Here is a 27,041-nt window from a genome sequence, read left to right as displayed (position 1 = left end):
CGTTCAGTTTTCCAACGAAACATTTGAAAGGAATCACTCGAACTGGAAACGTACCGTTGATGTGGGTAATAAAACCGATAGCAAAGCTATTGTTGAAATGTTATTTGAGAAAAACAATCGAACAAACATTCAAAGAAAAACAAATGTTCAATAATAAGTGACGAGGGAGTTAAGTTGCATGAATTTTCATGCTTTCACCGGAGCAAATGTATGAACTTTGATTGTAATTTTTTTACCTTCACTCATCAATAATAGTTAAGCCTTTTTGGACTTACAAATTTGCAGTACATCGTACGATTGCAATGTTGTCTTTGCTATTTGTCCTAAATAATGGAATTAAACTGAAGATTCCTGTAGAAATTACCATATTAATTCATAAAGACTTATTGATTTATGGATTCATTTCAAGAGCGATTTCTAGATTTATTTCTCTTGATCATGGATCAAATTATATGTTTGATATCCGTGATCAAAACCATGAATCGAAAACATTTTTGTAGATAATATAAAAGTTTCATTTGTCTACTGTAGTACACTGTACTACGCAACATCGTTAGACCACTAACTGAATAATAAAAAGAGTATCTGAAATACTGCAATGTATTAACGTCGAAAACTTTGCAGCTTGAATCAAAATAGTATTCCGATATGAATGCCAAAGAACTGTTTTTTGATGCGATTGAAAATGCCAAGATTTCATGTGTGTGGTGGACAGTGACTCAGTCAATAATAAATTGATGATATATTACGATCGGTCATTGATGTTGGACAAGTAATTTTCTTTTGTTTTTATATCGTCCATATTCTGCCAGCCGCTTTTTCATTTGAAGTTGGCCAGAGCACAACAACAGATACCTCGACAAAGATAAGGCCATGACAGTATATTTTTATTCGCCATAAGTATGTCTCCTTCAAAATGATCAACTTCACGTTCTGACTTGCACACCTGTTTCACCATTAGGTCTCAAGTGGCGTTTTTTCTACATTCTTATCAATTTTAAAATTTATTTAGCCGATAAGTGTCTAGTCTTTTTTCGCACACTGTTTGCTTACTGCCCACTTACTTGATTTTGTTTGATTAACGTTTTAATTGTGGCCATAGATAGTTTTAAATCAGCCTTCTGGCAATAACAACGTTTAGTTTTCTCGTGAAGTCGTCGTGAAACGAACACACTTGCTTATCATTCATTAAATATTGGTGGAAAACGGTTCAAAATTCCCATGAGTGAACTTGAAATATATTGGAATTTAATTGTAAAAGAAAAATAGTTTTATTCATCGAAAATCCAAAAAATTTGCAGTTCTTAATAAATTTAATATTTTTAAAAAAGACTTCAAAAAATTAGGTTTTTCTGCAGTAAAGTTCCTTTACAGTTCTCATATAAATAAATAGTTCCAAAATGCGAGGTAAGGGCCACGAAAAACTTTTGCATTGAGTCATGACATTATTTAGCAAAATAATCTTCATCTATCAGACGATGATTCATGGTGAACCGTTGAAAATGATATAATGTTGAGAACGTCACGAGTCGAATGAAAAAAAAAACATAGAAAAAACCTCTGGCGTTTAAATTGGATCGATTAATCAATGAAACGCGCAAATCTAGGCATTAAAAATAATCTTTATACGTAACCAATGTTTCCAATGTTTGTTAAAAATGTGATTTTTCGATTTTTTTTCTTGCAGAGATTCCCGTTCTTATAATTCTGTTTAGTGTATTAGCAATAGCCTTAAGTGAAGATCATTGTATTTGGTATAAAACGTGCTACGAAAATGAAAAAGGCTTCAAAAACAATTGCCCATACAATGGTCCTGGTTTTGCTCTTGGTCCCGATGATAAGATTGCAAGAGAAATTATGTTTAATCGATGTCCCGAAGTTTATAAAGACCGTAAGTCAAAATGAAAATCAACGAAGATCTTTGATTCAAACATTGAATTTGATGTAATCTTTTTGCCATTAGCATCTGACCTATTGTGTTGTGATAGTGAAATGATACAAATTATGGAATCCAACTTTGTGACGTTCTCTGGTATTTTTGGCCGATGCGAGACGTGTATGAAAAATTTTCAGATATCAATTTGTTCAATGAATTGTTCGCCGAAACAAAGTCAATATTTAACACCATACATAGAAACGGCACAAAATGGAGATGAAACAAGTAACTATAGTCAAATTTAACCCATTAGGAATAGAGTTTGGTCAATAAAAAAAACTAAACAAACGGTTTTCTTCCCAACAAATTAATAACCTAGTTGAATATATCGATTCCGTTGATTTTAACATAACTAAGGAGTACATACAAGGTGTCTATGATAGTTGTAGTCGAGTGTTGATGCCGTCGTCAGGGAACTATGCAATGGACCTGGCATGCGGTCTATATGACTCAAGATCGTGCAGTGCAGAGAGATGGGTTTGTTTAGCACTTTTTCAACTCGTTAAATTCTCCTTCAAATCACCTTTTTTAATTCCAGTATGAATATACGGGAAATTTCACTTTCAACGAGTTTGTCCCCTTTCAAATCAACTACGTTTTTGGAAATGATACCAATGTTTTCCGAGCTGATACAAAAAAATGCAACGAATCTTATCCGGTGAATATTTTTTTTCTCGAAATTAAGCGCGAACCATATTTTACTTTTTTATTGCATGAATTTTATCTAGAATTCAGTAGAATGTGCATGCACGGATTGTCCTGTATCATGTCCAGCCAATGAAAATATTCCCGAAGACGATACAATATGGCAAATTATCAGTGTAGTGATTCGTATACTCGTCATTGTGGTTTTATTTGTTGTGTCACTGGTTATTGTTGGATTTGGATTTCCAGGTTAGTTCATGTTCAACCAAATTTTGGACAAAGACTGATTAAAAAATCATCATTTTTCATCTCTCGATACACAAATTCATAAAACATTTTAAATTTTCTTTATGATGATTTCAAAATTTCAAACTTGTATTGACAAAATTTGTATTTAACAGCTTTAAGATTCCCAAAGTGGCTCACGGGTACGTCGAAAGTAGACGAAGTGCTTACAAAAGGATTTCAACATTGGGGACGATGTACGTGAATCGAATTATTTTAAATAACAATTATTAGAAGAAATGTTAGCATTTCTCAAAATGTTGTCGTTTTCCCTTCAGATTTCACTCATTATCCGGTGCTTACTCTCCTCGTGTGTGCCATAATCATAATTAAACTTAGTGTTGGTATAGTTTTTATCGAAATAACTACCGATCCAGTTGAACTTTGGGCAGCACCACATAGGTTTGATTTGATTATTTCTATTACTTTGGGAATAAAACATTAATATTTGATATTGAACCAATTCCAGTCGATCACGGCAAGAAAAAGATTTCTATGACAATGCGTTTGGTCCATTCTATCGAACAGCACAGGTTTTCATTAAACCAGTTAAACCACATTATGTAAGAATGGTCTAAATTTATGTTTTGAATACCTCCTTGAATCTGCACGCCTATTAATCGATTTAAATCATACCCAATCAATTTGATGTTTGTATTTCAGGTTAATCACAGCACAGCTGCGGGCTCACTGCAGTTTGGTCCAGCATTTGATAGAGAATTTCTGCAAGAAATATTCCGATTGCAGCAATCAATTGAAGAAATCGGACGAGATGATTCGAAGGGTTTGGAACATGTATGTGTTGCACTGATGGCTTCATCCGATGCAAAGCCGAACATTTCACAGTGCGTTGTGCAATCTTTGTTCGGTTATTTCGGCAACAGCATGGAGGCCTTTAATTCATCTCACGAAGAAAATGGTTACACAATTAATTACTTGGACAAATTGGATCAATGTTTAGTGTGAGTCAGTAGTAAATAGAGACTTGAGACATTGTTTTGAGACGTGATAATTTAATACTTTATTTGATTTTCAGTAATCCATATGACATTAAATGTATGGCTCCATATAAGGGACCGGTTGAACCCGGAATTGGTAACGTTCCGTCGATTTTATTAAACGATTGAATTTGGATTCATAGAAAACGATTTATTGAATTACTTCGTTACAGCATTGGGAGGTTATAAGAAGGCGAGTTCATCCGAAGAATCTAACGATTACAGATCGGCAACCGGTATAATACTTACATTTTTGATCAAAAACTATAAAAATGAGACGTTGTTAGAGCCCGCATTAGAATGGGAACTTGAGTATGAATGAAAACCATACCAATGGAGAGTTCTTCTTCTCACAAAACTGCTTCCTTTGTAGATTCATCAACTTTATGAAGAAATTCGATTCGGCAAATCTGGATATTGCATTCTCAGCTGAACGCTCAATCCAAGATGCGATCGAAGAAATGTCAGAGGCGGAAACTTCAACGGTTCTTATTAGCTACGGTGTAATGTTCTTGTACGTCGCTGTTGCGTTGGGCAATTTTAAAAGTTTCAAAACACTTTTGGTATGATTTGCTTTTGTCTCACGAGCCAAGGATTTAAATGACTAATACCACGTTCCATTCCAATAGTTTCATTCAAAATTTGCACTTGCTTTCGGTGGCATTTTGATAGTGCTATCGTCCGTAGTATGCAGTTTAGGGATATTCGGATATTTGCGTTTACCAACAACAATGCTTACGATCGAAGTCATACCATTTTTAGTTCTGGCCGTTGGTGTTGATAATTTGTTCATCTTGGTTCACGCATACGAACGACTCGATGCGTCAAAATACGCGTCATCAAGTGAAGCTGTTTCACATGCACTTGGTCAAGTGGGGCCATCAATTTTGCTAACAGCCATTACACAGGGATGTTGTTTCGGAATTGGGGCAATAAATGAAATGCCAGCCGTGCAAACATTTGCGTTGTATGCAACAGTGGCTATTTTATTCAACTTTTTGCTACAAATCACCGCTTTTATTGCCCTGATGACGATTGATTCAATTCGATACAACGTAAGTTTGAATTTTTCCCAAAACAATTTTGGGCTGAAGTTCTTTCGACACTTAAAACACTCACCTTATTCGTTTGAATTTACGTATCTTGAGCAATTTTCAGTCTGGTCACACTTAATTGATAAAATATTTCTTTATAGAACGATCGACTCGATTTACTGTGCTGCTTTAAATACTCCCAAGTAACTGGTGATCAATTGCCAATGAAGAGCTGTTTGCAATCACTTTTTGAATCGGCTTGCACACCAAAACTTCTGTTAAACAAGTATGAGTTCATTAAAAAAAAAATACAAAATTTTTGCAAATAATTGAGTAAGCAATATTTTTGCAGATTTTTCAAAGCCTTCATTCTGTTACTATTCACAACTTGGACGTGTGCTTCAATCTATTTCATTCCAAGCATTGAACCGGGCTTGGATCAACAGCTTACAATGTCAGAGGAATCGCATGTTTACAAATACTTTAGCGTATGAATTTGTTTTGTAAAATTTGTTATCATCAGGGTCGAATTTTTTATTTCCTCATTTCTTACATTCGTTTTTAAGTTGATCTCGTTATAGTAACTATATATTGATTGACAATCCATTTTCAGGTAATGAATGAACTACTAGCAATGGGCCCACCAGTATATTTCGTTCTGAGCACTAAATTAAACATGAGTAATATATCTAATCAAAATCTATTGTGTGGAGGTCAATTGTGTAATAAGGATTCGATTGTTACAAAATTACACATGGCATCAACTGCCCCAGATATGTATGTCATCAATCGTCTTTAAATTTAAGTATTAAAATTGAGTGAGAAGAGAATTAACACATGATTTTGTTGCAAAATATACAGAACAAGAGTCGCAAAACCTCCATCATCTTGGATTGATGATTACATTGATTGGTTGGCAATTGGCACCTGTTGCAGAATTCAAAGTGATAATATAACGTTCTGTCCCAGCAGCAGTAAGTCATGCGAACATTTCTATGAGTAAAATTGAAAGTGGTGTATACATACTCTACTTTAACGAAATATAAGTCGTCAAAAAAACATACACTACTCTCAATCTCACCCATTGATTTGTGCAATCAGTTTTTAAATCGTCAATGAGTCAATTATAGTTTGATGCATTTTATTTTTTTTTTTCAAATTATATTTCAAAATACCTAAGCCACACCATGTAAATTACATTCTAGACTCTTCATGCGCTTTTTGTACAAAAGCCCGGGAAGAAAATTTACTTATTAAACGACCGTCCGTTGAAACATTTGAAAAATATTTACCATTTTTCCTCCAAGACATACCGGATTCATTTTGCGCGAAAGCTGGAAAGCCGGCATATTATAATGTAAGAAAAAAAAAACCAGAAAACTCAACGGTAGAACGAAAAACTTAAATTTTTTACACATTTCTAGGCTGTTGACATTAGTAAGGAAAAGGGAACGAGTTACTTCATGAGTTATCATACATCAGTTAGCAAATCGTATGATTTTTACACATCCCTAAGAGAGGCCCGAAAAGTTAGCGATTCTATCGCCGATGTGATTAGAAAGCATGACGACGAAGCGAAATTTTTCCCGTACAGGTAAACGAGCGTTTTATATTTGGCCACGAACGAATTTACACTTTTAACTGTCATAAATTTCATTGAATCGTTTAGTATTTTCTATGTTTACTACGAGCAATATTTGAACATATGGAAAGATGCATCATTTTCGTTGGGCATTTCATTGGCCACTATTTTCACCGTATCATTTATTCTGACTGGTTTCGATTTTATTGCTGCCCTGATCATTCTAATGATGGTCACGCTCATTGTCATAAATATGGGCGGTCTTATGTGGCTTTGGAATATTTCACTGAATGCGATATCTGTGGTCAATTTGGTTGTTGTAAGTATTGTGCAACGTTTCAATTTTGATAAGAAGTCATTTCTTTATAAAAATGTTGATTCTTTTAGTGCATTGGAATTGGCGTCGAATTCGTATCACATATCGTACGAGCGTTTTGTAAGGCAGAGGGTTCGTATGAACAACGATCTAGTGAGGCGCTGATCAAAATGGGTAGCAGTGTTTTTTCAGGCATAACACTGACCAAGTTTTCAGGCATATTAATTTTGGCATTCGCCAAATCACAAGTTAGTATGCATTGTAAATTGACAAAATCGGCAGACTGTCATTGGGTTGGGTACATCTGTGTTTTCAAAACAAATCATAATAATTTTCCGTAATTTGAATGTCAAAAGTCATTCATTATCAATTTTTGAGAAAAATTTACGATTCTGTGGAAACATCGTTCATTCAAATTCTGATGAAACAAAATTTGTTATCAGCAGCTTTATATTTTGAGAACAGAGATTACATGTACGATGGAATTACTTCACTGAAAAAATTTATGATTTTTTTTCATTCGTATTCGTGGAGCAAGACTACGAATATTTGTACGAATGTAGTTTTGCCCAACGAATACGAATAAAATAATCATAAACATGACAGCTTCAGCCAAATCACATTTTTCATTCGAGAAAATAAGCCATAGTCTTTTATCTAAAGTTCAATGGAATATAATTGATTTTAACATTTCATCTCAAATGTTTGCTTCATTCCAATAGATATTCCGTATCTTTTACTTCCGCATGTATTTGGGGATAGTTGTAATCGGTGCGTTGCATGGATTGATCTTGCTGCCAGTGGTGCTTACATTTTTCGGTCCACTTCCACGCAAATCACGAACTTAAGCTAATTTTTACCATTCGTTTACAGAGTTAAGATGTTAGTTTAATTTCCCACGCTAAGTTTAGCCTATTGTAATATATATTTGCAAAATAAATTCCATGTACATTTTTCTAAATAAAAAGATCATTTCGCATTGCGAAAAGAAAAGTCTATGTGTTATTTCCTTGAGCAAAAACATCCATATCGAGCATCGGGTAACATTAACTGTATCTAAATGGTAATACTATGCGATTCTAGTATTCTCGTGCATTGTACTTTTGTTGTTGTGTTTTTATCAATCATGATTGACTGTACTCGTGAGTTCGTGGTTTCATCAACCTCTCTATTAAGCATTTTATGGATGCATGTGCGGTAAAGTACGGCAAAGCACGCACACATTGGAGCAAAACACAATAGCTCATACACAACGCTTATCTGTGTATTGTTATTTCATTTCTCAAAATCTACACTTCTCTTCGTTATATACACCGTATACAGCACGGACACAATCACAGGCGCACACCGCACACACACACACCCAAATCGTGTAGACTCACTCAACGTGCACGCGTATGTGTGCATTTTGTGTGAATGGAATGTTTCTCCTTGTGTATTCGTCTTATTTCACTTCAAATCGGGCTCTCACTCACTCTGTGTGGCTGCCATGTTGTTTTTTTTGTTGTGAATAAAGTGAATCGCGAGGGAAAAACAGGTCCCTTTCGAATAAGCCAACTTTTTTATTATTATTAATTCATTTTCGTTCTCTCATTCATAACAAGAAAAAAACACGCATTCGATTGACACTAATTGCTCGTTTTTTGGCAAAATAGCAATCGTTTTCAGTTCCAGTACATTTCAGTGAGTCACACACACGAAACTGTGTAGCTTTGAATTACGTCAGTAATTTCAAAGTATAAAGAAGAAGTGAAAAAAAAAAATTGTTCGGTTCGAAGGGAGGAAAAAGTTTTAAAGAAGAAAAAAATCAAAATCGCGTAACAAAATACAACAACACACACACAAAAAAAACCACACCGTCACGTCAAAATGATTTAAAATTAAAGACATTCGATGGGAAATCCATTTTTGTTTTCTGTTAATTTCATTTTTTCATAAATAGCAAATCATATTTATTTGTTGTATTCAGTCTTGTGAGTGTCAATATAGTTTATGACTTTTCCGTTCCAATTTTGCGCTAAATCGTTCATCAATCGGAAATCTCTCCCCACTCGCGATTTCTTTTCCCTCAGTAAAACCAAATAACAACAACAAAAAAAGAAATGGAAAATTTTTACTTTATTTTACCCATTAAATTATGTGAATAAAAAAAAGCATCCGCCGTTCGGATATAAAAAAAAAGTTTCGATAACAACAACAACAACTGCAACAAAAAAGTCATCATCCATCGATAGAAGAGAATTTTCATAAAATGTTTTTATGAAATATCTGACACAAGGCCCACATATTAGGTAAGTTAACCAAGTGTGTGTGTTTTTTTCGCCTCATCAAAAATAGTAAATCAAATGTACAGAGTTGTAATTACGAAGAATTCCGTATGTGCATGTAGGGAAAAAAAATAGTTTTGGAGCGCGTATATATCGTCATTTCATCATTGCAATGTGTATAACACCAACAATAAGTGTATAAATAACACACATCGGATGATACAGCCTGCTGCTACATATGTGCCTCAATGCGACAATGTAATCATGTCTCTTCCATATTTTTACGCGCCCAATCAGTGATTTCGCAATCGTAAATTGTTCAGTCTCTGTGCAATAGTTTTATCATTTCCGATAAATCAATCAGCAGTTGCATTTAGATTTGAGGGTTTCTGTAACAACAACAACAGCACAGCGACGAAAAAAAAATTGTTTCAGTAATTTGATTTTGTCTATTCGTGTCATGATGAAGGTCTACATTTTTTGCTCAGTCACTCATAGTTTTCACTCATTTTTACTTTTTACCACCACAATCATACGGTCTCGGTAAGTGCCTGCACCACACAGCAATTGAGCAAAACTTCGGAATATCGCTCAACGGCGTATGATTGAATGTGTACCTCTGTGTTGTCCGAGCGATACAACAGAATCTACTCAATTGTGAACAATACTATGTTACTATATATTCGTTTTCAACTGCTGTTAGGTTCATCACATGGATATATACATGTACATTTTGTTTGGCCGCGACACCAAAACACTCACATTCTTCTGCCATACAGCGGGAAAAATGGAAATTAGGTGTTGGTTTGCGTGTGTGTGTATTATACACAGCATAGATTTTATAGCATAGTATTTCATAGCAAAATGAGTTTTTTTTCTTCTTCTTCTTTTCAGTTTTTCGCGTTCTCTTTGCCTTTCTTCAAATAATTTCACTACCATTCACTTACGATTGATGCGCGTTTCTCGCATACTGTACACATCTATTTTTCAAGCAACCGATTCTCACAAGGTTATTGTACGATTATGTTGTATGCATTTAAATATGTATACATATTCGTTTTTTTCTCTCTCGAAATTATTCAATCGACTTGCACAGTTCTATTTGATGTATCCCTTTTTGTTAATGAAAAACGTTTACAGCCATGAAATTAGAGTTTTTGGCATTTTGACAATGCGCTCGGTTCACCAGCCAAAAAATAAAATTTACAGTTAAATTTAGAAGTTGAATATGTGAATACAATGACAATAATTGACTTTCGATTGCATCTCTATAAACACTTTTTGATGATGCTTCGTTAATTTGGTTTAGTTTCAATTGACATTTATTAGATTCGATTAACAATTCTATAAATATTTATTTTGAATCATCGTTGAATTTCAACCGTTGAAATGATGTTCTTCTAGAAAAATGTGATACAATAGTAGAAAAATAGGCAAATGGAAAAGAATTCGATTTATTTTCCCTTTAGTTTTAAATCGATTTGTTCAAAATATAAAAATTCCCATATTCAATTAAATTGGCCAGAAAACCTCGAAAAATTTCCGTAACAGATACCATTTTTGCTATCGAAACAAAAAGAGATAGCTAAATTTAGACTAGAAAAATAGCTGTATGATTTGCAATACGCTTGGAATTTTAATTACTTCCACGGGCAGGTGCATGTGAACAGTGCATGAAAACCAGTATTATTATTATTTGAAATTCTGATTAGTGAACGGTACTTTATCGTGTGTTGATTGCTTTGTTGCGTCGTTGTATGGAAGCGCATTACTTAATCGGTAACAAAAGTAAACCAAGAATAGATGAACACAACGCTCGATTGTTGTTTCTATTTCTTTTTATTTCAAAGTCAAAGTCAGAAAATGTCGTTATCCGTCGAGGGAGAGAGAGAGAGAGAAAATGCAATGGAGAGTGTGAAATGCATATATGCATATCGTAATATAGGTGCTTTGCAGCACGAGTGAAACGTTTCCAAGTACGATGATTTATCAATCAAAGTGGAAAATTTGCACGGATACATGAACAAGAAGAAAAAAAAATCCGAGTATGCATACTGCTCATGTGCAAAAAAATATATGCCTGAACACACCATACAGTCACATGCACACATGAACATACGCTTTAGTAAAGGTGTGAAACGATTTGTATTCAACAGTTTAAATATAAAATCGAGTTGACAATTCCACTGAAGAATGTGATTTTCCGAATCGAGCAAACAAAGTTTCATCGAAAAAACAAAGTATCGATTTTCTCTCTTTGTTCGTGATAACTGTTCTTTAAACATGTTCAATATACCAAACTATCCACCGATTGCATGCTCATATTGCCTTTTGATTCATGTAAGCGCGCACACACATACATACACACACACACACACACACAATCAACTTACACATTTACACATCGACGTATAACTTCTCAATGGAACAAAATTACGTATTTTAGCGGTCGACCATAACACACAAGCAAAGCAACGTACGTGCGACTCTGTCTAGCGGTGTTATTTTCATTTCATTTACTAATAGATTACAGCGCGTAGAGCAAATTTAGTTTTTGGTGCAGCATCATTGCTGATGCACTTACTTTACACTTGTTCCACTTTGATTCCGTGTGTTGCAACACAAAACAAACCAATTTTGTAACGACCGAATAATCGGTGTGATTCGAAGTGTTGTGTATGTGCAACGAAAAGTCTTACCTGAAGCAAAAACAAAATCCAACAGACATGTTGAATTTATAGAAAAAAGTGAAACAATTTAAATAAAACCACCCAAAAAAAACGTGTTCGTCATAGTTTTTTTTTCGATTATCGTCACAAAATTGTGTATGTCGCAGTTAATAAACATTTTGGCTGGCAAGCTCCGGCACAAAATGTCACGCGCATCTAAAATTGGGTTACGAAAATAGAATTGGGTCAAATCAAACTACACTTGCACACACAGCACATTTTCGATACGAGCGAAAAATCGGCGCATTATGTATGGTGTCATCTTATATTCGACGCATTCGGCATTGTATGTGTGGATGATGGTGTGCATTGGTGTGTGTGTCTGTTCGAAAAAAGGGTACGTGTGACCTAAGTGCATTTATAAAATGTAGATCGATCGATATACGAAGTCTGATGCGCTTTTTCTTCGTGTTTTTTGATTTTCGTTGCATTTCAGCCACATTGAGAGCTTTTTTCCGACACCGAGAAATAAGGTCAATAATAAACTTTCATTCGCAAAACTCAGTGGTTGTAATAAATATATAATACATATACAACAGTCGCAACGCCATTCATATAACAAAAGCTCAATCAAATGCAATATGTTATTAGAACGGACAGCAATTTAATTGACACTCAATTCATGAATAAAAAATGAACGCTAATTACATTACGTGATACGGCCATTGGATGAATAAAAATAGAATTAGATGCATTATTTAGAAGCTAATATTGGTTAAGGTTTCGAATGTAAGCGACCAGTTCTATAAAAGCTAAAATATTATAGTGATAAATCATTCGTTTAATAGATTTTGAAAAAAAGAGAAAAATTACGACATAAATAATAATGTGTGCAACAAATTATGGAAATATTTTTATTCATCCATCGAAAAATATAAGGTCATTATTTAATTCCTGTTTGTTTTTCATTTGTAAATTTTCATTTACCAAACAATGAGGTGTAAATTACATATGCCATAAAATGGGCACCAAGTGTAATTTGAACCGAAAATAGAATAAAGTTTCCTTTGTCTTTGTTGATCTTCCGTGAAATGGGAATATGTAGTTAAATATAGGCCAAATAAGTGAGTCTATTCAAAACAAAAGAAAGTAAAATCTGAACTTATAAGTTCGTCTATAGATGCGAAACGATGCATCAATACCCGCATTGGCGTATTACCTCAAAATACCAATTAAACCTTGTTGAATTAAATTAATTATTTCAAAGAAAAATATTCCACAAAGTGTTAACTTTCCTTTTAAAAATCAACGTAATTTTGTTCCACTCTCTTCCACTCTCTGTACGCCGACACAATATGTAAAAAAAAGCTATTTTGCGCACTATTTTAGCAGCTTAAAAATAGACTGTAATTTTAATGTGTAATTTACATAGTTGACATTCCACCATGTCCATATCGGCACACCACGCAGAGACCCAATGGAGAAGAAGCGCACCATTCAATGAAGCAATAAAAAAAAACACGAACAACCAAATCGATGACATTAGTCAATAGGCAGAAGACATAAAGCATTGACAAGGTTCAAAATAGAAATCAACTTTTCAACAAGCATACAACTTGCACTGCCATTCTCAATATGATACAACATGTGTTAGTGTTGCGTATTAAAGTCCAAATCAGACACATGTGCAAAATGACTCGCACACAAACAATCAACCAAATACGTTAACAAATACACACATTTTCCTCAAGCTCAAGCGAGCAAGCGAGCCGAGCATTATGCGAACCATCATGTTATTTAGTTAGCTATACTGTTATTTATAGCACCACACATATTTACCCTACTTTCACCGAACATTTTTTTCCGTCTCTCTCTCCATTTTTCTTCGCTACTAGATTGTTGTTTTTCTTCCTCTCTTCGGTTATACGCCTCATGGTTTGCGTTTTTTTTTCTTCTTTCTGTTGTTTTGTTGAATATGCAATGAAGCACACTCCACACACACAAACACTTACCGATAGAGAATAACAAATAAACAAATTCGAATGCTTATATGCACTTGTTCATGTTGTGTCGATTGCTGAAAATGTAGATGCGAAGCAAAAATCACACGATCACATCATTGACCGTCCGAGAAAATACCGTTATTAAGAGGTTTTTTCCTTCTTCTTCTTCGTTTCTTCCTCTTCTTTTTCGGTTTCTTCTTCGTCATCGTCGTCGTCGTCGTCGTTGAATACATACCAAAAATTATTAACTCCCGTATTATCAAACTTAGATCATTCGAATATACAAACATACAAACAAATCAACAGTGTGTATAGAGAGAGAGAGAGCTCTGTGTATTGAATGAGTCAATGTTGAATTTGTATGGCGACGAATTGAACAATTTAGTCAGTTCAGCTTCGAATGATAAACGAATCAATTCGAATATACATGTAAATATTTTATTTTTTTATTTGTTTGAAAGAGAGAGAGAGAAAAAAAGGCGAAAAACATATTTTTAGGGCGAATTATATTTGAGTGAACCTAATTTCGATGGAAAATAATAAAAAAAAATCAACATTTTTGTTTGACATTTGCGTAGTACCAGCGACCGAGTGTTAAGTGATAATTTCTCTATTCAATTGAATCCACTGTTTTCGAATGTTCAATTTCTTGGAATTGAGTTTGCTGAGTATTGCGTTGTTATCAACAAACGGAATATATCAAAACAACATTTTGAGATGTGACATTCCGATGGTTTTCAGTTTCATTTATTTTCTTTTTCTGTGAGATTTTTTTTAACAGAAAAATCATGAAAATTGTATGATGTTTTCAACTACGTCTCATATTTAGCCAAACCATACCTTACCTTTCAATTGTGTACACCGAATAGAAAGTGTTTTAAAGCAATAGCTCGGAGCTATTCTGTGAGGTGAATTAAGTGTTTTTTGTTCGGATGTGAACACGAAGAGTTGTGGGCCATTCTTATGGCTTATTCTAAGCAGATACAATAACTTATACCAGATTTAATCACACTCTTACGAAATGCCATACCATTTAAGTGCAGAGCATTGTAAATATGTTCGTCCGATGCAATTAAAAAGTAATTTTGCATACAGATATTGCTTAACAGAGACCGTATAACTCATTTACAACGTATAGACAGATAGTATGAACTTATTTACAGAAATTCGACTAATGATTTAACGACACAATTGTTGTTAATGTGCATTTCTTTTTATTCTGATGTTTCGAATAAATATTTTTGTTTTTAAATATCCACCATACACACACACACACAGAGAGAGAGAGAGAGAGAGAGAGAGAGAGAAATATATACGATGGTCTCATTTTCGTTACTTTGTTTGCATTTTTCGGTTGTGCTCTATTTAACTCATGCAATTATATGCGTTCAAATGAAAAAATATTCGATTGAAACTAAATCGAAAGTCGCAAATTGAAACATTTAATCGTTTTATTTTTCATATATGAAATTTTCTTTATGATCGCACTTCATTAAGAACAATCAAAAGCGCATCGTATGACATGGCACAAAGTACACAGTAACTCTTGCTATATACATTGTGTATATAAATGTGTCATTTTTTTTATTTCATTTACGTATATATTTGATGCTATTTAACAAAAATCATCTGTATTGTTGCCAAAGTTCATGAATATCCTGAGGCATTTTCTTCGCAACGAAAAAGATGGTTTGAATCTACGTCTGATTTGAATTCCGTGTCGCATTTAGCAAACACACGTCTATGTGAAGTGATTCAGTATCCGTACGTGTAAACTGACCTTGAGAATAATGCCAGTCTGTCGACGACCTTTGCTCATGTAAAAAGGGTGGCAGTGAATACACTCTAACGATGTTGATTCATTCTTTTTATTCTGTGGTCGTTGCTGCTGTTGTTGCTGTTGTTGTTATTTTTGTTGCTCTTCTGTCAGCAAATTCATATATAGGCGGCTAGCCTATACAGTTGCAATTGAAAAAAAATGGAATTTGGTAAAGCGTCAAAGGCTACATGGCATTCGACGAAATTTCAGTCTATATACGCAGAGACATAGATATAAATGTATTCATATAGATTCGGGGCAATGGCACTGACCATGTTTGTGTTGCGTGTCTCGACAAACAAATCCTATATGCGCAAAAAAAAACCTCTTGATTACATCTCTCCCAACTGATGACACAGACACAGAGATAGACACAGACATAAAGAACTGAGAATGAATTCGCGCGAAATTCGGTTCGTTGCAGAACATTTTTGACGTGTCAGTGAACGAATCGGTTTGGGTCACAGTGAATAGGTGCGCTTGTGAACATCTTCAATCATATAAATATTTTCACTCAATTTTTCGAACAATTGTGAAATTCTTCAAGTTGTACAGTGATCACATTCTCGGCAAATTTGGAACAATTTTTTTATTTTTGTGCTTTATTCTGTAGAATAAGAGAATAAGATAATGGTTTCAACAGTGTCTCTGATAATAATAATAGTAAAAATAATAATAAACGAAAAAGTTGGTAGATAAAAATAAACTAGCTGAACAAAAACTATCCTAGGAAAAACTTTTATCTTAACCAGATAAAACGACAAAAACTGATAAACATTTTGCCATGTAATCTAAAACTTTTCCGCCTTCCTTCAATTCTAATGATTTATTTGCTTTTCTCTCTCCTTATCTCTCTCTCTCTTTTTCGTTACAGACACAGCAATGAGATTTTTGAGCGTTTAGATTAGAATAAATGCTGTTGATGAAAATCGTTCAGAGAAACTGGCGTATGGAGAAGATAATGATGGATTTCCAACAATACATAATCGAATCTACGTGAATTAAATATTTTAGAACACAAAATCAGCATCTAGAACATCTGAACTGGAATTTCATCAATTCCGCCATTAAACATTTCTAGATCATCGTTTTTCTCTTCGTTCTTCGTTCATTCGTGTCGGGATATATAATTCAGAGCAACACACACACACACACACACACACACACACTCATTCAACCGCAAAATCTCCTGATGTATTACCACTGATCAATTGGAACTTGGATTGAACCAAAAAGCAATACCAAAACAATAGCTCAATTCCCGGTACGGACAGATTTCGTTTCAACCCCTTTGTCAAAAGTTCATCATTGATAGGATAAACAACAACAATAACACGAACATCGCTCGCCAATTCCTCAACTCAAATGAAAATACCAATTCTTCAGCATTGAATGAAACAAAAAAATAATCTGAATTTGTACCCAAAATCAGACAGACACGCATACATACAAAATGGATAGACAGAATACTATTGTATTAATGTCAATTACTGCAATCATGCTCGCTAAATGGCCACATCAAAATGCATAGACGCAAACAAATCTAGAAACAAACAAAAGAAAACAAAAACAAAAATTAACAATTCTTTGGGGCTGCTGTTGCTATTTGTGCATAGCATCCATCATTTTCATCGTTTGTTAATTGCTCTTTCGCTCGGAAAACCCCTTAATATCCCCGCCTACATTAAGTGACCGTTACCCGACGACAGACAGACCGGATAAACCAAAAACAAAACAAACAGTTCAATCTTCAATAAAGCAGACATCAATAAAACTGTTTGTTCTTTCATCGCTGCTAGCAAATTGCTTCAGGTAATAATTTTTTCTCATTTTTTTAAATAATCTTTTAGATAAGAATTGGGAGTTTTTTTTTTAACTTAACACGGGACATAAATACAAAATAACCAATTGATCGATGGTCAACGTGCACTAAACTTTTTTTTTCTTCAACATGCTTCATCGCTTCACACTTAATATATTAACGCGAAATCTAAACACAATAAAAAAAACATTCGATTTAGAATTAGCAATTAATTTTAATTTGTACATTTACTCAAAATAACCAAACACGTAGTACGAATACAAAACACGATGCACTTCAATTCAATTCAAAAATTTTTCAAACAAACTGTGCGCGCGTAGTCCATAGCAAATGTTGATCACGATACTATATTATTAAATCGAAATTTGTGAAAAACTTCCACCAAGTAGTTTAAAACAATTTTTACGTACGATGTTTTTAATGAATAGATCAATAAACGAAAACTATTTTCTCTTATCCAAACAAAACAAAAATTCCAAAATGTTAATGACAACGTGCCTTGCATCCATCAACCAAATCGAATACAATGAATACGTATCAATATCAACCAATCAATCGACGAATGAATGAATGAATGAACACACGCCACGATCAATACAGAACTATTACGAATCTAGACAGAGCCATGAAGTACCCACAACTTGTGTCCACACGCGCTGTTAGCGCCATATCTGATTGGTTAGTAACACAGTTGGAACAACTGGGAGTCGATGCATCATCTGTTTACTCAAGGCTGCTACTCTCACTATTGCATACACCATTGCAAATTAATGCATTAGATCTTGCCGAAATATCGGATAACAAGGTTTATATTTTCAACATATATTTACTTCTTTTTTTTTCATATAACTACTCTTTGTTACTATTTTTTTTTCTACGTACACTCATATTACTTTGAAGCAGTATCGCAATTTTGAACCGACATAAGCTATAGTTATCATACAGTCGTTATATAAAAATTGTCACGAAATTCATACAAAATTCATTGAAAAAAATTTGGTAAAATATGAATATTAAAATCGATTTTACCGCTTTTGGACACTAATTTTAGAGATATGGTATGGGTATATAGTACAACGGGCACAATGATATCATATGCCGTCTATTTTGCGATACTGCTTTCAAGTACATTTTTTTGCTTATGGACTTTTCCTCGAAATTTGCCTTTTTTTAATTGTTTCGTGCAATTGTCATTGAAATTCGTGAATAATTAATTACAAATTAGCAGTTTGCCCTTTTTTTTCAATTGAATTATTCAGTACAGAAAACGTTTTATTTTTTGTAGTCAATTTTTTGTTGTTGGTTTTTTATGTGAAAATGATGAGATTGAAAACATGCAATATGTTCAATGCCTCATGAGAAATTGATGTGCTACACAATATCTTCCCGTTAGTAGCACATAGTGCAGATTTCACCCTTTTTTTTCGTTTAGAATCGTTATTGAACTCAGAAATTCTAATATACATAGAATTGTTCGCGATTTTTCAAATGAAATTTATAATTGAATACAATAAGCAGCATCGTTGAATGCCAATGACATTGCATGTTAAAAGCTAATATTCGGGGATATTGTGTTCCGCATTATAGTATTTTCTCAACATAATCCCCATGCACGCCCATAGTATACTTGCCTTGTATTATTATTGATTGCGGTACATATGTTTTTTTTTTCTTCAAATATTCTTCTGAAAATGTAAATGTTTTTTGTTACTCTTTCGGTTCGCTACGTATTATTTGAACGTACAAGGCTTGTTTGTATTTTAGATGTTGATATTTTTGGTTTGTATTCTATCGGTTTGCAGAAGAAATGATTGATTTATAGCATAATTTATCATCAGTTGCAAGCCATTGAATGAAAAACAGAAGAAAAACGGTATTTTGTCCTAATTTTGATTGGCACGTGTCAAAGAAAAAAAAATCGATGGCAAAATAAATTCAGAGCTAACGTAGCAGAGATTAATTGACATAGTTTAATTAATAAGAATCATTTGGAATAATTAAATGCGAATTGTCAATATTAATGAATTTTTCAGGTTGGAACATTTGCGCGAAATAAATCGTACATTTCGAAAAGTGGCAACGGTACCAATTATCGGCGATTCTCAGCTGCAGATACCGAAGCATTGAAGCGTTTAGCTGCCATTGACAGTTTACTCGAAGCCGTTCCATCCGATCAACAACTTTCAAAAATCGAAACACTTGTGGATGAGCTATCATTGAAATTGCGCGAAATTGAGGAACAACAAAATGGTTTAGATGATTCTGTCTTCGAAATTGGCCAAAGTAACGATAAAGCATTATGTAATTCGGATGTAGTTACGATTGAAAAGGTAAGCGAATTGACTTGTACAATGATATTTAATTGTATGTTCGATTAAAAAAAAAACTGAAAAAATTCGACTTTCATTTCGTGAAAATTTGCAGAAGGCAGAAACCAACGAAGATCCAGCTAATCGATATTTTAGTGCATTTCCGGCATTGTCAGATCAAACGAAAAATACCTATTGCCATAAGACGACATCGTGGCCACAGGTCGATAGCAATAAATATTCACAGATTGATCAGCCGAAAGATTCGAGCAACAACACAACGGCGGAGGGTGGTGCAATTGCAATAATCAAGAAAAAATCCAAACGAAGACGTGTTACCACCAATTCCATGATGATGTCATCCACATTGCCAAATCAATCGGATGTTCGGCCATCGAATCCGCCGATCAATCAGCCAAAGAACAGCAGCAGCATTACATCGGTGGCTCGGCCTGGCCGTAACAACGCCAATTGTAAATCCAATCAAAAGAAAAAATCGTTGGAAATTTGGGATACCGATTTTGATGGTGCTTGGGAGATGGGACGTGACCTAATTCGTGAGTTTGTCTTGAAGCAAAATAATCGTAATCGCAGCATATCCGAAAGTGATGCTGCCCGATTTACCGCAATTGAAAATGATGCAGTCATTGAAAATGCAATGGGCACGGAAAACGAGACGATCGTTTTATCGGATCAAATGAAGAGTGCAGCCGCCAAGGGATACGACCAACTCGATGATGATGAAGAGAATTTGATGAGAGTCGCAGCCGCAGCTACGTCTGCATTGTTCGGTAAACCGTTCGATATGAACATGTACCCGTTGGGTGTTCCCGATACGGAAACCGTTTCGTGTAGCTCCCAATTTACGGACTCCAGTTTGTTCATGCAGAACAACAACGATAAAATGTTGGTGCGCAGCGAAGGTTATGCAACGCCCGATACGTTGGGATCATGGAGTGAGACGGACACAGCGGCTTTGCGTCGTGAACGCGATCATGAACCAATGAATTGTACGGAAATTGCAAAGGGCTACGGCACCGAGATTGGAAGTGACTGCGTCGATTCGGGTTGTGATGAAAACAATTATTTAGCCGCATTCGAGGCAAAGTTTAATCATAACGTTGAAGCATTGTGGAATGATTGCAAGCCAAGTGAATCACAAGGCTTTGGAACGATGAAAAATGATGCGCAATTGAATCATTCGTTTTGGCCAAATTACCAGAACAACAATGTTATCGGCCAAAGCGTTGCTCGACCGCCAAAAATGACAACCGAACAATTCAGACAGTTTTTCCAAGAAAACAATCAACTGCAACCATGCTCAACAAGTAATAATGTAGGTGGTATAGATAGAAGCCTGTTCACGGCAACACAGCCAAATAGCTTAAACTCGAATTCATCGTCAACCGGTGGAATGAATTTGACCACATCCATTTGGACTGATAATCCAAATAACAATGAAGATGACATCAGCTTTTATGCGAATGCTCGTCTCTGGGAAATGAACCAGTCCAAGGCATTGGGTCAAAAATTAAATGTAAGCTTTTTTTCCGCGTTCTTTTTCCTTTTCATACTACATTCAACCCATAATTCATCAATTTGTTTCATTCGGAACCAAGAATTTTTTCCATTCTCCAATTTTAATGGGTTGATTTTTTGATTCTCTTTCAGTTTTACGCAAACGAGCAGGCAAACAATAATAATAATTTATTAGCACATAATAAGGTGAATACAGTAACTTCTGGTGCAGCTGCTTCAAACTTTGACACTAGAAACTATGAAAATTCAAGCTTCTCCAAGTGGTCTGACACTGAAATCCCTTTTTTACCAAATCAACAAGATATTTGCATGAGTCCACCGAAGACAAATGAAGAAAAAATAAGAAGCAATTTGTTCGGAAATTCTTATTTTTATAATTATCAATCATCATCATCAGCGCAGTTGATGAACAACAACGCGACAAATGGACAAATCGTGGCTCATGCAGAAACTAATAACATTGCGGAACAATCAGTTAGTCAAATGCCAAAAGGTGAGTGATTTTTATTCACATCCAATTTTTTGTAAGAATTTCAAACTTTTTTGAGTTTTTGCCAAACATTTTTTGGTTTAACTTTGAAGAAAAGTTGTTGTTTTTGGCTATTTATCGCATTTAGCTCTGGAATTTTTGAATTTTTCCATTTATTTTCATTAATTGGCCAAAACACATCTTTTTCCCTATTTTAAACATTGTTAACTCCGGATATCCTCTCCATTTTTTCTTGCAGTTGAAACACGTAAAGTGACACTTTTGAACCACTCATCAGGTAGCTGTTTCAAGGAAGTTGAACCGTTGTCATCCGAAGCCAAAGAAGAGTTATATTGTAAGATAAATTCGCGAAAATTGCAAGCCACTTCGGTTGAGGTGCTCGATAACGAGGATCTATTGACGTCGGAACGTTCACGTTTTCGGCCCATCAAACAAACGTATGCAGATGGTTATACATTTGACATATCAAATAAATTGGATCAAATCAGTTATGAGCGATCGCGTAGCGGAATGCTGTACCATGATTCGGAAGTGTATCGAGAATATTATGTGTACGATGAAGAGGGAAATGGAGGCAGTCGCTGTGATACGGAAACAAATGCTCCAGCGGAATTTACGCTAAAGTATTGCGTTCGACAGAACGATAAAAGTTGTCAAACCGATGATTTGCCATCAATGCAATCAGAGCCGCAATTTGTGTTTTCACCGAAAATTTTGCTGTCATTAAAAGCCACCGACTCGAATCGTATGCAATCCGCCGCCAACGCCGCCACCGCCAATAACAACAATAATTCGCTGAGCAGTGCCAATATTTCGTCATTGCAAAATCATCGTATGTATTTCCAATGCAATGATTCGAACGATGTGCAATATGACGATATCAATAGTGATACGTATGATAAGTTGGCTGAAATGTCGCAGGAGAGTTGGTGTTTGGCCGAGAACCGTCAATGCTGTAACAATAATAACAATGCGCATGCATTGTGGGAACACTGTGCCACATGCTCGAACGATGTGATTTCGATGCCAGCAAACAGCCGATTAAAAGATGAATTGAGTGCGGACGGTGATGAGATCATGTCGGACTTGAAGTATTTGATTGAAAGCATTTCATTTCACAGCGATTGGGAGGATCCAGAAGCGGATTCACCAACGGACTGCGCCCATGAAAATGATGTATTGATGCAAACACTCAACGCAAAAATAACAGATGCTAGTCGGAATTTGTTGACAGACGCAACCAAACCGAACGGTGATGGCTTCGGTGATGTTGATGATGATGAATTTGCCAGCAATCATATTTATTCAAATGTTAGTAAATTGATATCGGATTTATTGCAACCGGAGAAGGCGCAAACGTTGGTACAGGCGATCAGTGAGAAATGTCAGGGTCGTCTGCTCACAACAACGGATGAAAAATGTGCCGGCAGCACACAATCGGAATCGATGCTGAAAAAGCGAATCACACACAAAACCAAAGATGTACAAACTACCAAAAATGATAAATCGTGCAATAGCTCACCGGAGATGGTAAGCGGAAATGCCAATAGTGGCAGCTATTTCGGTAGTTTATGGGCCTACAATGATAATAGCATATGGCGCAAGGAACTTCCGGCTGAAATCAATGGGAAGCACATCGAAGATGAAGCGAAATCAGCGAATCGATTTAGTGAACAATGGGAACATGCAAATTTGGAAAAAATCTGGAAATGCCTACCAACAACAACAACAACAACAACAACAACAACAACAGCAACAACAACAGCAACAATAAGAGCGACCGCATCATCATCCGAAACACCAACCGAAAACACTGGCGATAATAAACAACAGCATCTCGAAATGGATCAAATGAATTACCCAACTTCTTTACAAAATGACAGCAAATCTACGAATCAACCATCCGCTTTGGATCTCAACGAACACACGAAACTCAGTTGTAACACATTGGAAAAGTTTATGAATCTACTCCGGCAACAATCGAATGCGAAGGGACAATGCCCAGCGTCCGCACATCATTCAAAAAATCATCAGCAGCAAACACACAAGAATCCAACGCGTTCGGATCGAAAGCGTCGTCATTCGGCCACATCTCAAAATTATTTTGATCAACTCAATTATCCGCTTAATAATTGCGATGCTATCGAAAGTATAAAAAAATTGGCAACGAAAACTCTCGGCGATTACAACGGTTGCAATATTTTCAATTGCGCAGCAAACGACAAATCGACAACCACCACAATAATAACGTGCAAATATTGGACGGCATGCGATTCATTCTGTTTAACCTCAACTCTGGCATTCAATAATAACAATAACAACTTTGTCGACGATACGGAAAATATCTTCAATTGCTATCACAAGCAAAAGCAGCAACAACAACAGCATTCAAAATATCAGCCCGAACCAACGATTATGGACACACTCAACGCAACCGAACCGCTTACAATTAACTCAACCACATTTTTGGCCAAACAGATGGCAGCCATGGCATCGCGTCCCTTAACTCGTTGAACACATTCAAATGCAGCAACACTTATAATGATTCAAACAGCTACACCGATTAATTCGCTCTTCAGCATTGTTCTTTGAACATAAAATTTCGAAATAATTGTAGTCAGACATAAGGAAAGAAAAAAAAAGAAAGAAAAAACACCCACAAAGGTCTTATTAGTTATATTGGACTTTAATTCATTCGCAACCATTTAATTTATGTTCCAATCATTCTTTGCCAACATTTTTTTTTTCGTTATAGTTTATGGCGTCAATGTGTGTCAAAAAAAATAATTTATGATTGATTCTTACATTTCTTATGTCGCTTAAGAATCTTCTCGATAATTATTATTAAATTACAAATGTATAAACGTGTCACCGAAACATACGTAAAAACAATCAATTCATTCGTTTCGCTCATCTTCCAAGCAGAGAATATCTAAAGAATTTATTTGTCAGTTTTCGTAAATTTATATTTAGATTCGATTCGATTCAGGCGCATCCACTATTGACACATTGACCGAAATTTATTTGAAACTCCATGTTTTGAAAACGAGAAAAGAAAAATTGAAAATGAGATTTATCATTGAATCGCGTGAAAATGGAAGATGAGTTTGAAACCTATACCTATATTGCTGGTATCTATTACTTTGCACTTTGAAAACCAAAAACAAAAAAACAATATCGATTTCGTTACAAACGTTCACGTTTGAAACGATCATGTGAAAATGTCATTTTCCAGACTCGGTGGTCTGTCGAGGGAATTGTTTCAACAGGCAATACGAACAAGTTGCGAATGAAATATTTGCTCGGTATTCAAAGTCGATAGCAACAATTTGTAAGCAAACAATACCAATATATTTTAATTAATTGGCCACAATAATAGAAAATAAATCTTTGGTACAAGAAACTGTAATTTATTCCGATCTGAATTTAAATTGATATTATTATTTTTTGCTAAGTGGTTTAATATATTGAAGAAAAAAACCTTCACCGGAACATTAAATCACAATTGAGCATTTACCATGCGGAAGATACTTTTTGGATTGAATTGTTTCATCGTGGAATCAGTTCGAAGTTTGAGACTCGTATGTCGAGTTCCACTTCAAGGAATATTGAAGTGGCCAAAAAAAAAAACTTCCACCAAGAACAAAAACTATTAGTGCTTTATACAGTGGCAAAACTTCTGCCTCATAACAACTCTAAGCAGAAGAAAAAGCTTTACAAAAGAATGTACTGCGTGGCGAATATTCAATTGTGATTTGAATACGGGAGCCAACGATGCTTATTCCCAAAATTCGAATGAAAATGTATAGTTTCTGAGATTCAATATCAAATTCTCCTGCATTGCGCTCCTCCAATCTACATCTAACGATAATAGTAAAAATGAAACTAAGTTTTTGGTTAGTATTGTTTTTAAGCAACATAGTTCATCTTCAACAAGACTTTTAGGAAAGTTTCCAAATTCAACCAGAAAATCCTCTTAATTTGTTCCCCCTTTTGCTCACACGATTTTCTTTTCAGTTCAAGAATTCGAATACGGAGAGCGTTATGAGCAACGCAATCCAAACATTGGTTGAAAATGTTTGACAAAACAAATGCTTGAAGATGTTTTCTTCATCAATTTCCACATTGTACATAAGAACAGTTTCAAAATTGAAAGTTACCAACTTTAAACACGCCCCCTGTATAAATGAAGAAAAAAAACATGAAAACCCATGTGAACCATTTGCGGAGAAATTCAGTGCACAGCGGAGTTGTGCGGAGTTCGGCGGATATGCCATACATACACTATATCTGAAGCAATGCGCTCATGGCTACTTTGATGTGTATTGAACAATAGAAATGTAAACACAGCAAAGAGTGCTATTTCGCTCACACGTATAGCGTATGTACGGTATCTCCGCCGAACTCCGCACAGCTCCGCTGTACACTGGATATCTCCGCAAATGGTTCATTTGGGAACAAAGACAAAAAAAAGAATTTTTCCTTTCGATTTCATAAAAAGTTCAAAATGAATATGGTATTCAATGGTTCACACAATTTCAACTCATTCGTATCTGTGTCCGAAATATTCATTTTGGATGTACTTGTACACATTGAGCCTCTAATTACTCGTTCAGTACATAAAAACAATGTCTTTGAATACCAACCATCACATTAAGAGGATTGAATGATAGAAAGCAGTGGGCTTCGGAAACATTTCATAGTTTTCAAAACACTTGAATAATAAAATGCATCCCGAAAGGAATGTTCAATCGAATGTAATTTAAATAGCCCTAATAAGTAAAAAAAAAATAAATATGGGATACTCAAAATGATAAGAAAAAACAAGAAATTCATTTAATATTCTATAATAGGTAACCGACATCCCATTTTGTGTATATATAAAAGAAGTAACTTAATTATATCCATTAATTTTGGGCTATCGATCGGTCAATCGAGTTGGTCGAGCCAGCGTTCTCGCTATCATTTGTCATGCAAGCTATTGTTTATAAATCGGCGCATTTCAAGAAAAAAAATACATGCGCGCATTCCCTGTGCCAAACTTTACTTGCCTGTCAAAATTCGTTGTCGAATCCTACGACCGACGCGATTGTCCACAATAGACAACCAATTACCCTTATATGTATGTTGAAAGTATTGTATTTTTTTTCTTCTCCTTACTTTTTGGGTAATAGCTTCAATTTGTTGTCCTTTCAGTTGTGTCTTAACTTGTTTTCTTTTTCTTTTTTAAATTAAATTACGTTTTTGTTCCTTCTTTTTCGTTTCCATGTTATCTTTTTTTTCTCTCGACCTATCGTTCTGTTCATGTTTAAAAACGATTAAAAGCT

At 35.0% G+C, this 27,041-nt stretch overlaps 2 protein-coding genes across 8 annotated transcripts; both read left to right on the top strand.

The window, feature by feature from the left end:
• The first annotated feature begins 1,057 nt into the window (after positions 1 to 1,057).
• Positions 1,058 to 7,789, top strand: LOC129565555 (NPC intracellular cholesterol transporter 1 homolog 1b). The gene is made up of 23 exons (XM_055440554.1): positions 1,058 to 1,407; positions 1,688 to 1,891; positions 1,964 to 2,161; positions 2,256 to 2,413; positions 2,475 to 2,594; positions 2,665 to 2,830; positions 2,983 to 3,063; positions 3,145 to 3,268; positions 3,336 to 3,429; positions 3,530 to 3,828; positions 3,903 to 3,961; positions 4,038 to 4,176; positions 4,238 to 4,427; positions 4,494 to 4,919; positions 5,060 to 5,184; positions 5,251 to 5,386; positions 5,512 to 5,675; positions 5,760 to 5,872; positions 6,104 to 6,255; positions 6,323 to 6,492; positions 6,568 to 6,799; positions 6,868 to 7,044; positions 7,519 to 7,789. The coding sequence occupies exons 1-23, from the start codon at positions 1,401 to 1,403 to the stop codon at positions 7,642 to 7,644; spliced, it is 3,660 nt and encodes a 1,219-aa protein (XP_055296529.1). The 5' UTR covers positions 1,058 to 1,400; the 3' UTR covers positions 7,645 to 7,789.
• Positions 7,790 to 8,234: 445 nt separating this feature from the next.
• LOC129565554 (uncharacterized) lies at positions 8,235 to 25,139 on the top strand. 7 transcript variants are annotated; one of them, XM_055440552.1, is made up of 8 exons: positions 15,853 to 16,028; positions 16,168 to 16,340; positions 16,429 to 17,366; positions 17,977 to 18,181; positions 19,410 to 19,706; positions 19,801 to 21,222; positions 21,357 to 21,717; positions 21,953 to 25,139. In XM_055440552.1, the coding sequence occupies exons 4-8, from the start codon at positions 18,002 to 18,004 to the stop codon at positions 24,226 to 24,228; spliced, it is 4,536 nt and encodes a 1,511-aa protein (XP_055296527.1). In that variant the 5' UTR covers positions 15,853 to 16,028; positions 16,168 to 16,340; positions 16,429 to 17,366; positions 17,977 to 18,001; the 3' UTR covers positions 24,229 to 25,139. The 7 variants fall into 7 exon arrangements, with proteins under 7 accessions (XP_055296522.1, XP_055296525.1, XP_055296523.1 ...); XM_055440547.1 differs by lacking the exons at positions 15,853 to 16,028; positions 16,168 to 16,340 and adding an exon at positions 8,235 to 9,087; XM_055440550.1 differs by lacking the exons at positions 15,853 to 16,028; positions 16,168 to 16,340 and adding an exon at positions 8,250 to 12,129.
• Positions 25,140 to 27,041: the final 1,902 nt, after the last annotated feature.

Source organism: Sitodiplosis mosellana, unplaced genomic scaffold (assembly GCF_009176505.1).
Source record: "Sitodiplosis mosellana isolate CC-2019 unplaced genomic scaffold, AAFC_SMos_1.0 Smas_scaffold_3, whole genome shotgun sequence".
Taxonomy (NCBI): domain Eukaryota; kingdom Metazoa; phylum Arthropoda; class Insecta; order Diptera; family Cecidomyiidae; genus Sitodiplosis; species Sitodiplosis mosellana.
This window is presented reverse-complemented; position numbering and strand designations above follow the sequence as displayed.